The sequence below is a fragment of the Pungitius pungitius genome, chromosome 13, assembly GCF_949316345.1.
Source record: "Pungitius pungitius chromosome 13, fPunPun2.1, whole genome shotgun sequence".
Lineage (NCBI taxonomy): Eukaryota > Metazoa > Chordata > Actinopteri > Perciformes > Gasterosteidae > Pungitius > Pungitius pungitius.
Genome location: NC_084912.1, coordinates 10,672,912 through 10,685,849, shown reverse-complemented (window position 1 = coordinate 10,685,849; position 12,938 = coordinate 10,672,912). Strand labels below are relative to the sequence as shown.

The 12,938-nt window shown below is 37.7% G+C and overlaps 1 protein-coding gene across 1 annotated transcript in view; it reads left to right on the top strand.

The window, feature by feature from the left end:
- The first annotated feature begins 130 nt into the window (after positions 1-130).
- The window catches only part of wdr27 (WD repeat domain 27), a 32,314-nt gene continuing 19,506 nt past the window's right edge, over positions 131-12,938 (top strand). The window contains exons 1-16 of the mRNA XM_037466570.2: positions 131-468; positions 710-851; positions 1,449-1,573; positions 1,868-1,981; positions 2,069-2,120; positions 2,307-2,377; positions 2,478-2,592; positions 2,763-2,865; positions 4,625-4,716; positions 4,880-4,944; positions 5,481-5,593; positions 6,043-6,116; positions 10,281-10,350; positions 10,558-10,626; positions 10,697-10,800; positions 12,585-12,674. Coding sequence (XP_037322467.2) covers positions 286-468; positions 710-851; positions 1,449-1,573; positions 1,868-1,981; positions 2,069-2,120; positions 2,307-2,377; positions 2,478-2,592; positions 2,763-2,865; positions 4,625-4,716; positions 4,880-4,944; positions 5,481-5,593; positions 6,043-6,116; positions 10,281-10,350; positions 10,558-10,626; positions 10,697-10,800; positions 12,585-12,674 — 1,582 coding nt within the window. The 5' untranslated portion in view covers positions 131-285. The remainder of the gene's footprint in view (positions 469-709; positions 852-1,448; positions 1,574-1,867; positions 1,982-2,068; positions 2,121-2,306; positions 2,378-2,477; positions 2,593-2,762; positions 2,866-4,624; positions 4,717-4,879; positions 4,945-5,480; positions 5,594-6,042; positions 6,117-10,280; positions 10,351-10,557; positions 10,627-10,696; positions 10,801-12,584; positions 12,675-12,938) is intronic.

Below are 12,938 nucleotides of genomic sequence, written 5' to 3'. Positions count from 1 at the left end.
ATCGTATGAAATGAACAAGAGGCGCTGTGAATTTACCCTAGCAAGTTATTTTTTTTTCTTGTGTGAAACGTCTCTTTTTTTTAAGGATCTTTCGTTACGGAAGTGAGTGTCGGTGTCCTAGCAACAGGCAACGTTTCTCCACCTGAACAAGTGTCGAAGAAACCGCTTCTCCCAACGTTAATTTAGGTTGACATAATTTAACTTTAATGTAACTATTCATACAACTATAGTCCATGAAGTATCGTTACTGCATATGGTTAAGGTTAAGGAAAGTAATTACTGTTTATGTCAACAAACTTTCTTGTGGAGGCAAAGACAGGAGCGAAAATGGTGATGGAAAAGCTCGGTTTAACTTGTGATAGACTTCTGTCACACCGACAACTTGCGTGTTGTCCCTCTCATTGTTGCATACCAACACGGCACGGCAAGGACATGCTCATCTACAGTAACGTGGACACAGTGCAGAAGGTTTGTTAACATTGTTTGGGTACTTTTTCAATTTCCAAATCGACTCCTGATAATGGTTGTTATGTAAACACGATTCCAGAATCTAAACTAGAACATCTAGTCATGTCATTTTGCGTTGTTGTTTTAAATATTGGAAACAATCAAATTTAATCCATCATCCAAGAGCCACATTTAAGAGCCAAATAATTTGTTAAAATGTATTGTCTATTTTACTAATGCTAATTGAAATGCTTGTCCACAGCCCCTGTTGCTAACCGGCCACCATGGCGAGGTCAGTGCAATGACCTTTGGAAATCTAACCAGTCCAGTTCTTCTCTGCTCTGCCTCTGCTGACTACGTCATTGTCTGGGATATTGCATTGTGCCAGAAGAGAACACAGGCGGGTGAGAAAATATTTCTCTATGTGTGTGCAAATGCATTGCCCTGCAAGGTTGCTCCCCCTGATCAGAGTGTGGTCAGCTGTCTTCAATATTAGTTTAATATACTGTGCTGTTTATTTGGTTTTGAACTCAATACTTTCATTATAACCTTCATTGAATAATTCCTGGTTACACATATCCAGTAGAGCTATTTTCCAAAAATGTTATATAGACAGAAATAGATTATTGGGATGAGATCATCGTCAATGTGAAAGAATGCAGATCACCGTCATTCAACAGAATGAATGATTACGTTTTCCATGCCAATGTTGGGTAAAATAAAACCTGAATTCCCTCCATCTGTCGTCTTCTTCCTGTTCACACCTGACTAACATCCCCTGACTGGTGTTGCCTCATAGACTAGTAGTGGGTATAATGCTACCATCTAGCGGTCCAAATGCTTTAGTCCATAAATATACTCAACTAAATATTGAAATTATACATGTTGGATTTCTGCTACAACCTACTTAGTTATGGAGCATTATGGAGGTCGCTCAAATCTATTATGGCCAAGAACTTCCTTTGCTTTGATTATAATCCGGCTGATTGATTTGCTTGCAGGCAGAGTTGCAGCTGGAACAGTTGTCGGGACTTTACTGGGTGAAGTGGTCCATCTTTCATTCTGTTTCTCTGATGAGCGAGTGGCAGCATGCTCAGGAGCAACTGTACATATTCTCGGTTCAAAGGTACAAGATCATGCCCATTATTTTCAGTTTCCCCTCTGTGTCTTCATGGGTTGGCACTATATGTTGACCATGTATGAAAATCAATGTAAAAGAGATTTGCTCATAGGTTTCTTGGAAATAAGTAATTTAGCATGATAAAAAAGCATACAAAGATATAAATGGATGACTAGTTGTCTACCAGGGGGCCGCCCTATATGTCTCTATTATAAGATGTGTGGTGTAGTTTCTGTGAGATGGTTTGCTAGCCGTCCTCCCTCTATCTCATCCCTGTCTTATTGTTGTTTTCCACATCAGAGACATGAAATGCTATCCACTTTGACTCGCCACTCCGCCCCGTTGACATCGGCAGAGTTCTGTCCCTGGAATAGAGACATTCTTGTCACCACATCAGAGGACCGCACTTTTAAAGTACTGAAAGAAAAGAAATACCAAATATTTAACACGCTACAATTGAGTTTTATTAACAAGAAAGTACTTTTCCGTTTTTCTTTTCAGGTTTGGGATTTAAAAACGGAAACTGTTTGCTACCAGTCTTTTGTGCTTTCAGGTATGATATTATTCTGATCATGACTATTACCAGTGGAATGTATTGAAAATAAGTAAATAAGTTTCAGGCACTTTAAACCTTGCGAACTAGATTGATATTTTAAACGACATGTTTTTTAAAGTGGCAGCTGTAAAGCAGTCTGGGCATGCAAAATGATTAAAACATACCTAAATCCAATTTCTTTAGCCTCTCCACTGCTCTGTGTGCTCTTCTTAGAGGAGAACCAGCACATTATCACTGGTTCAACTGATGGTCAGGTCAGTGACTGATGCACACTGCCCATAAGAGCTCATAATCACAATCAAAGAATTAAATCCATCCATCAAGCTGTACAAAACCTCTATTTGTTTGGTTTAGCTGTGGTGCTTCTCCCTCCCGGATGACCACAAGTGTCACCTGGTGACAAAAATGGACCTTGAAATGATGGAAAAAAGACATCAAATGCAACAAGGGACTTTGAGCGATCAAACAGGTGATCTTACTGACCTATCAAAAAATCAACGACAGATTATATTTAGTACTTTGTGGAACTTTAAACAAATCATTTTGGAAAAGTCCTATGCATCTTTTGTACTCTGTGATCAAGATCAAATCAACTAAAATAATGCACTTACACAGCTCAATTGTGATATTTTCTTGCAGGGGTGGCAGAACAATCAGCTCCAGATAAAGTGAAGACCTCGAAACCTGTCCTCAGAATGGCTTTGTGTAACTCACTCACTGACACCAGTAGAGGGCATACAAAGTAAGGGCATGATTCCCACATCGCGGAGAAAGAGTGTGAACAGTTTGTAGTGGGCCCATAATCACCGGGCCATGGTTACCAGAATATTCCTAATAGATGCACATTGTGGGGTCCACACATATCTGGACTGGCATGCCCAAATGGCCTGCTCCACTTGAGAGAATGTTTAGCGGCAGAAACCGCAATTGTGTTTGAAGGAGAACGTTATCCATAGAGTCCAGTAGAGGTCTCCGCCTGTGCATAATGACCCACGGTAACAATATCGTAACCTTTGTTTACAGGATTGTTAGATACATAGAAAGAGGGGTAATCCCGTTGTCCAAGGTGGATTTCATAGTGTCAGCATAGCGACTCCTTTCATTCTCCAGTGCTCGATTATTTGACCACAAGGAAGAACTGATTTCCTTAATTTGTGACAAGGAATGTTAATGTTGAAGCAACAAGGCGCCATTCTCAAGGCCTTCAATTGTTCTTATTTGCACAAGGTTAAAGTGATCCAGGAAAATATTACAATAAGCAATGTAAACAAAGTAAAACGTATATTTCTGCCAGTAACACTTCATAGATGCCATTTTGTCAGAAAAGGCCTGGAAAAAATTGCTGAACTGAATGGCACATCTTAATGGGCTACTTTGCTGCACGTGTGTCCGTACAGTGACAGAAAACGTCAAAGGAAAATTTGCAGGCTTGTAGCATAATGTGTTTCAAGCTGTTCAAACATTTGATGTTATGACAGGAAGCAGGCACTTTAAAAAGCACTGACACAACTCTCTATTTATTTTATGGACCACTGAAATGAAATGGACGTTGGTTCCTTATTGCCATAAGGAAAGCATATAATCTCAGAGCAGTATCCACATAATCTTTACTTTTCTAGTTCGGCTACTGCATGAACTCTGTCTGAATCCCTGTTTGGCTTCTATTGCATGGCATATAATACATAACACAACAGCATAGTTCGGTTGTTATAAACGGTTTTTACTGTTGAAATATAGTATAACAGTATCTGTGCGTAACAGTACTAACACATTTCTGATGTTTCAAATGAGTCAAAATTGTTTTTAAAACAATTATTTATTTGCCTAATAGAACTAAACATTTACAAACGCTGTCAAGTAACAGGACATTTTCAGTCTACGTTTGTGTGAGTCCTTATTATTCAAACATTGACAGCACATGAATCCAAAATGCTAACGGCACTAGTGCTGATGTTACTTTGTTAAAGCCACAGTGAATAATATGCAGAATTCAGTCTTTGGCGCCTCCCAGCGGTGGGATCTGACCAAACAGCAGTGAACGCGACATGACAAATGCTTTATTTAAATGGTGCAATTATCACATAAACATAAACATCATTATACGACGGCATTTTCTGTCTCCATCCTGTACAGAAGCACAGGCTCAGCGTGAAAATAATGGTGCGCTTAAATGCAACATGTTGCAGACATTATTATAGCCTCAGCATGTAGCTCAGGATGTAGATGAAAACAATCCTTCAAGCTAAGTTTCCACTCTTTTCTTCTTGGTGTGTCAGTAGTTTCCATCTTGCCGGGGTATACTTAGTTTAGACTACATGAAGTGAAAGGAAACTTGAATAAAAACCTTGAGTCCTACGGTGTGCATGTCCTGCAACTCCATCACATCAGTATATTTTGAGTATGTGGTTTCATTGTCTTTTCCCACATGATCTAAAGTAAATGCTTTTACTGGGAACCCGGTAACAGTGTTGTCTCAAACTTTTCTGTGTGGGCTCATTCAGGGAGAACAGCTGGCTTTGTATTGGAAGCACTGATGGCCTGTATGTGGTTGATTTGGCTACTTCAGAACTTCTAACAGCGCTATACTTCAAAGGTAGGCTGGTGGTGGTGTGACCTCTCCTGTAGAAACATCTATGCCCAAGCAATGCACCCTCTTTAATAGAAATTATATGATTGTATTTCTTTCTAGACTTCACTGATGGATTTCCGAATGTAAAGGGCAGTTACAGACTCATGACTGATGTTTGTTCCTCTAGACTACCCCAATTTGAGCGTCACAATGGCTGGCTCCTGGTCAATCGCTCCAGGCTGGGATAACTCTGTGAGTAAAGCCAATACAATTTGGATAAACCGCATTAAAACCCACTGGTGAATAGTACTTTAAACTGGACTTCCATGGACTGCAAGAGGATTGTAATTAAGCATAATCAGATTGGTTTCATGTTGCATGGACCCTTTGAATCAGACGACTTGTGTGCCGGCCCGGTTGCTTCTGCTATTTCTGGTGAATGTTGATAGTTCATAATGATATGAGTAAACCAAGTTGTCAAGTTCTACTGAATTTACGAATGGGTTAGGGTAATGGTTTGTCTCTATAGAATAAAGCATTAAGGTCAGTTCATTATTAGAGTCAGAAACTGTTTCACCATACACTCTTGGATTATGTGAAACGTCCTTTTTGCAAGGTTCATCCGTGATTTGCCTCGTGAAGGAAAGTGATACGCTTTCGCTTTGTGCAGAGATCATTGTCTATATTTCCTACTCATACAGGCATAGTTTTATTGTAACAATTAAAATGATAATGGAATGATACAAGTGTTTCAATATTAATTCATTCTCAAATTCCCTGTCACACAGATGCTGTTTTTCGTGAGCTCTCTGTTTACACCACGTGTGGTTCTGTTGGAGTTGCGCCTCTGTGACCTAAGGAGGACCCCGGCTTGTGGTGAAGGCTTTTTGGTATTCCCCAGGTAAATGAGGCTGCATATTAAAATGTTTACTCCATTGAAGATAAATTGTCTTTTTTGCTTGCTCAAAGTAACAAATCAGCTGTAGAAAGTCAGTGTTTCAAGGACACTTGCTTCTTGCATGCTTTAGAATACTGTGCACAGAGGCTGGAAACAATGTTTTCATTATAAAGAACAACCTGCTAAATACCATAGTATATATTTCAGCTGCTTCTATTGTAATTCATTTTGAGTTATTTGGTGCTAGTTCATGAAAAACTTATTTAGGGGCACTAGTACGAGATGAGAACAACCAATAAGCTACTCTTGCCATCTATTTTTTCGACAGTTGACAATATTGCACTGAGAATTAGAAACACTAATAATCCACAATGTTGTAAATGTATCATTCCTTCATTTCCAGTAGCTCTTTTCACCCAGTTCACCCGACCCTCTCCCTTTTATGTTTTCAGTTCTCCTCCACTGCCTGAATCTCCTCTGAATGCCGAGTTACAGAAGAAGGAGCCTAAGCATTCTAAAAAGAAAGGTCAGAAAAGAAAGCTCCCCTCTCAACTATATGAAATGAAAAAGGAGCTGCTGCTGTTTGACGACCCTTGGTTTTAGATGTATGACCCATATAATAATTTATTCCATATCTGGGTCTCTATCTGTTTTCATTGGACACACACAATCTTAGAAGATTGGACCTCGTGTATGTTTATAGAAAGTGTTTTTTGCTATTAAAGCAGCCACGGAAAACCTCTTCACTCAGTGAATATGGAAGATGAAAAACATTCAGTGCTTTGCATTGTGGGCAATATAAATGTGGCATTCATAATTAGTCTGTTTTACTTAAGTGTTAATGTGCCACATGGGCAGGTTCTTTAAATTATGCAACAGTAAGAGCACAAAACATTTAGTGTGATACATTGTCAACAATGAGCAGTAGGGGAGTCTACTGAGTCTATTTGTGGTTCTTTGGTGTATTATCAGGAGCTGGAAGCTCAAAAGTACCAACAGTACAATATACTGTAGTTTACATGTCGCTCTCACAGAGAGTTAACACTGGGTATTAACCAGACTCCCACAGCTGGAGGGAAGGGAGCAGCCAGACTATGTAGGTGATCTTCAGGGGAGTCCAGAGGCGCTGCATGAATTCAGTGTCAGACCACAAACCGCAAACATTCACAGACTCACAGACCATGCTGTCCTCATGTAACTCGATTCACTAAAGCAGAGGTCTTCAACCTGGGCGGAGTTACTGCAGGCTAATTTGGTTGATTAGTCCATTTTTTTTTTCCACAATTTGAAAAGTCATTTTTGTATATTGTATCAAATGGATAAACAGAAGCAGAATACGTTATCTTTCAGTCACAGATATAACCTCTTAAACAAAAACGTCCATTTGCGTAGCTTGAATTCACGATTATCATATAATTTACAGAAAATGTTGATATAGGCAGTGGTAAAAGTTGACAAGGTATGTTTAGACATGGCAGTGGCACCCCCCCCCCTCCCCTGCTCTCTGTGACCTGCAGATGTGTTTTATTATTATTTATGAAATAGCTTAGTATTGAATGCACAACTGCAGGATATGTTTATACATGGCACACGGCCCAGTCTAATATAAAATATACAACAGGGTCCCTACTCCATCGCTCTCTATCAGTTTAGGAACATTGAGAAATCTGGGAATCTGAGGAACATTGTAGACCCCGGTTCTAAAGAATTTCTGGAGAATTATATACAAATTAAACCAGAAACCTCTCTGTTTCTCAATTGTCTGCTACAGCTTTTTCAAAAGATCAGTGATTTCAGATAATAAATGTTGTCACGTGTCACCTCCAAATTAAATAATCATGAAATAAACCAGGACTCGGCTTTTTGAGATGATAATAATCTGCCGCCATTTCTTTTTGCATGATGTCACTTTTCTGAAGTGTAATGCCCGAGTCTTGCCTGATTAAGTCGTTTTTATAGGTCGGATATCAGGGGACTACTAAAGCAGCAATTGGCATTGAATGGCCTCGATTGCAAGTTCAGAACTAACTTTGAATGTATCTCAGTCTGCTACGCAATGGGATCAAAACAGTACTAACTGTGAACATAAGAATACAGATGAATTTAACACACTATCTTTTGAAGGAACAACTTTACAGGAAAAAGAGGCCTTCATGTCCTCAAATGTCTTTAATGTGGAAAATGTCATCAAGCATTCTTTGCTAGTTTTGGGTAGAGAGAGATTGAAAAAACAATGTGTGACACACATTGGACGAAGAGGCCTTCACCAGTCCAGTACCAATTAGAGGTGCTTCTGACTGTTTTTTCCATTATTCATTGCCTTACAGCAACTGCTGTATAGAGGGCCTTATGGTCAGTAAATGTAGTTACAACTTCCCATCTAGCTGTCTAATAAAGTATGATAGTGTGGTTAATATTTTTTTTCACATAGACATATGTAGTGTTATATTCTTTGCACTTTTTGTATTTCCTCCCACTATGCTACACAAATGTTCCACATAGGCAGCATATTCTTTATGTGCTTGATGATGTATCTGCCTGTCAGACCCTTAGTTTGGCTCCATATTTGGGATTCCTGTCAGTCAGCAGTTACTATACCTCCGATACCTTTTTGCTTCTACTATGTTTCCCACCGCTTTTTACAGGTCAGTAAGGAAATGACATGTAATGTAATGTAATGAAATAACTCCTACGAGAGACTCTTGTTACAGTCCAGGAGATATCTGAGGGACGGATATACCTGCTATGGTTTATACATTTTCAGAAGCTTTTTATTGGGCCGCATTGAATAGCTAACTCAGAGGGAGTTAGTGTTTTATCTTAGAATGGACTCTAGGTCTGACCCAGGCCTTGTGACCTTTTAATGCAGACAACGGTAAAACAAATAATTGTTGCTTCTTAAAATAAAAAAAACCCAACATTTGATGTATATTTTAAGTCATAATAGTAATAATAACCACTAATGGTTTTTAGTCTCAGAGATAAAGCCTGATTGTAACTTTAAATCATTTGTGGCTGTGTCTTTGGACCAGTAGCTACAAATTCTCAAGTTTTGATTTTGATTTTTATGATTTTGTTTTTGCTGACATGGTTGAGACGGTTCAGGCTAAGTCTCTCATAATGAGCGCTGTAAAAACAGCACACAGCAAGCCGCTGTGATTTTACGGAAAGTTTATGAGTGCACTTGGAAATTTGTCTGAAATCCGTGCTTCAAATAAGGTCTAGTGTGGTGTCAGCGTAAAGTATGAGACTTTCATTGCCCAGTAAAAACTAAATGACCATTATATATCAACAGGGGGTTAATAGGGCTGTTGGGCAATGACACATGACTGTGTTGCCAGGTTATTCAATTTCTATCCTAAAGTGTATGTAATCTGTTCCGGATCCAAAGTTGCTTGCAGTACCTCACATTCCACATAACACAGTGGTGGAAAGTGCAACATGGGAGCAACTATAGTGTCACAAGCTCTTTTATCGACCAGTGGAAAAAGCATTTATTACGTACTTTTTACTTGATTGAAACCATACTATAAACCATACTAAGTACCAATTTGACCCAAGTTAAACACATGGTTTCCGAATGCCTGAATTAATTTTAAACTAAGATAGGAAATAAGACCTCCGGTTTCACAGAGGCAACATGGAATAAATATTGTCGACAGCGTTACCCTTTGATGCTGGACGGATAAAAACCAACATACATCTTGACAAACTCACCTCACTTCAAGATAAAAAGAAAAGGGGAACATGATAGCTGTTCAGAGGTTGATTAGTGTACTTTACAGGAAAAAAGAGAATGTTGAAATAAGATCCAGTTGTGCTTCCTTTTTTATTTTGACTGGTTTCACTCGTAAAGAATATATCATTGTGTTGGAAACGTGCCTTTGTAGAGTTGACCGAGAGCTCCAGTTGGATAACTAGCTCTCAAACCCAAGGTAAATGATTCTCTGTAGGCCTAGCCTGTCAATCTTTTAAAATTTAAAAATATGGACATGTGATATGTAATAATATAATTAAAGGAAAGATTTTTATGATAAAGGCTCAATTAAACTGTTGACTTATCCAGATTTACTTTGTTTTGTTGGTCAACTAAATTAATGTCAATGGATAATAATATGAATTCATTAATCAATTAATATTCTGTATTTTCTTTGCAATTTTCTGCTTAGGGGGTAAGCTATTGAAATCAATCCTTTGAACGTAATTGTTATATAAATGTATATTTCTTATATCACTTTAAATTCTAAATTGCCAAACGTTTCCTTGCTTTGCTTATTTGGTAGGAGAACAGTTTTTGGAAAGCGTCACATATTTTAATGGTCGTGGAAAAAGTGAGCTCATTGTAGTAAAGGCACTGACAGTGAACAGGGAGCAGAATGAACCATCCCACAGATTGCTGCACATGGACGTAATGCTCACAGCATTAAATTCTATCTTCCTTTCCTAGTATATTCTATGAAAAGCCACCACCGTATAATGAGTAATTCTATCTTATGGAAACTAATGAACTATATTTTCCTTTAACTTTTGACTCACATTGTTACATCCACTTATATGTAAATGTCTCTCTATCTTTTTTCTATCTTTTATTTTTGTTTTGATCATTATATGTACTGTAGATCTGTGTATCTACATACATCCTTGTCATACTTGTCTGTGTGCAATGCACTACCTTCTCGTTTTTACAAAGCAGGAATAAAGGAGCAGCCTCTGGTTTTCCACTCAAAAGTGAAGTCATCTGGATACACCAGTGCCCCGAGGTAACTTTTTTCCTCTTAGAAAATCAAATTACAGTTTGTCCAAGTCCTTAATTTGGATTATGGTTAAGGGCAACTTTATTGTAAAGTCAACTGTGAGGAAGATTGTAATTAAAAGTGAAGTTTAGCACTATTTTTGAAATAAGGTTTAATTAATTAAATCATGTGACATATGAGACATATGTTTTAATTTTTGTTTTTTCTTTCCAGAAATACTATGTTTTCACCTAAAACAAATATCCAGAAGAATTCTTCCCCTCAAAAGACTAAGAAAAATAAGTAAGCAGTTGCATCATTTAAAATTCAACGCTGAATATGTTATTAACAATGAACTGATTGTTTTTTTTAGAGGTTTGCTCCTCAAAGATTATCCAGCTGACATTGCAGCACCTTCTATTCCCTGCGTTCATCTAAGCGTTACCAATAAGCCAATCCACTGCCTTCAGTATTCAGGTGAGACCATTTAGCTGCTGCAATACTGACCACAACATCTTCGACTTAACACAATAAACTATGATATATTAATTAATAAACTAGAACATTATGGAATTAGGGGGGTAGCTCTACAGTGGGTTACCAGTTACTTAAAAAATAGAAAACAATGTGTGAAAATTGGTGGTTATCAGTCGAGTTGTCGACAAATTGTCTGTGGTTTACCTCAAGGTTCTATTCTGGGCCCAAAATTGTTTAATATGTACATTAACGATATTTGTAAAACGTCTGAAGTACTTAAATTTATCTTGTTTGCTGACGATACAAATATTTTTGCATCAGGAGACGACTTACAGCAGCTGTGTCGGATTGTTAACTGGGAACTCAAAAGTGTCAACAAGTGGTTCAAACAAAATAAATTATCTCTAAATCTGAGTAAAAGCAAAATGATGATATTTGGCAACTGTAATTCCAATGCTCAGGAAGCAATTCAGAAAGAGGGTGCTGTTATCGAGCAAGTGCATGAAATCAAATTTCTTGGTGTGATTATTGATGACAGAATTACTTGGAAATCTCACATTAAATATATATCTACGAAAATTTCTAGAAGCATTTCAGTAATAGCAAAAGCAAAGCACATTTTAAACATCAAAGCTCTACATACCCTATATTGTTCTCTGATTTTGCCCTACTTATATTATTGTACTGTGGTTTGGGGTAGTATAAAACACAGTTAAACCAATAGTATTGTTGCAAAAAAGAGCTATCCGAGTAATTCATAAAGTTGGGTTTTTGGACCACACAAACTCATTATTTTTAAATTCAAAGATCATGAAGTTTTGTGACATTGTTGACTTCCAAACTGTACAGATGTTATTCAAAGCAAGGTATAAATTGTTACCAAACCAAATACAAAGAAGGTTCCAAGAACGTACTGGCTGTTATGAATTACGTGATGAATTAAACTTTAGGATTCAGAAACATAGCACAACTTTGAAAAATTTTAGTCCAACAGTTAATGGTGTACAATTGTGGAACAAACTGGAGATGGAGTTGAAACGATGTCCAAACATCAACCTGTTCAAAGTCAAATACAAACAAAAGACTTTGAAATATACAGACAAGAAGAAATGTGTTGCCACTAGGGGGAGCATGAATGAATGCTTGAAATGTAGCTGTTTGAAATGCTCAGAAATGTTCTTTTTTATTTTTTACTTTTTGTTTGTTTGATTTTATTATTGTTACTTTATTTATTTTATTGTACTTGGGGGTGGGCTCTTATAAGCTCTTGCTTCAGTCCACTCCTTTTGAGCACCATGTGTACTGCTCAAATAAATAAATAAAATTAAAAAATAAAATAAATAAAAAATACATAATGATGTACTTTAATGCGTCTCAGAACTTGTTTATGTCTGTGTAAAGCTTAAACTACTGGAATTTCTTTTGAGCCCTTAATTTCACAATAAGAACTGTCCCATGATCACGTGTCATGACTGCAGGATTGGCCTCCACGATACTGCAACAACATCCATCCCTTGAGTCAAGTCATTTAACATAGATTTGGATTGTCAAGATCTGTTGGAGCCTAGATTTGTAGTATTTTGTTCAGTGATGGGATTTTAGTCATTAAAGTACAATTATCACTAAATTAGGACCAGTTTATTGTTTTCATTAGGGGATTATATTACATGTTTATGGTTTAAGTGTTTCCTGTTCCACCTGGCTTTCCCACTACGTTTAAATACAGAGTTCCTGTTTTCTGGAAAGGATAAATCGGCTGTTGACTGTTCCTTTGTCTCTCGCAGGTGACGGAAAACAAATACTGTGTGGTCTTGGCGACAGCTCAGTGTTATTGTACAAGACCTCCCTGGCTGGCAACCCAACTGTCTACACAGGTGCTGTGCAGTGGTCATGAGTATCTGTACCTTATAACCGTCTGGGTTTTGTATTTTTTTTGCCCTAAGTCACTCCAGTGTTAATGCAAGCAGCGCATTCATCTGACGTATTGCTCATGACATTTGTTACAATAGGGCTTTGTGGATTGACACAGCGATCAAAGGTTAAGATCTTACCTTTAAAGATGCGGAGGATGACAATACTAAGAACTTCATCTGCAGCTTGGATTTAGGTCTGCATTATTTGGGATATTTTCGGCTTAA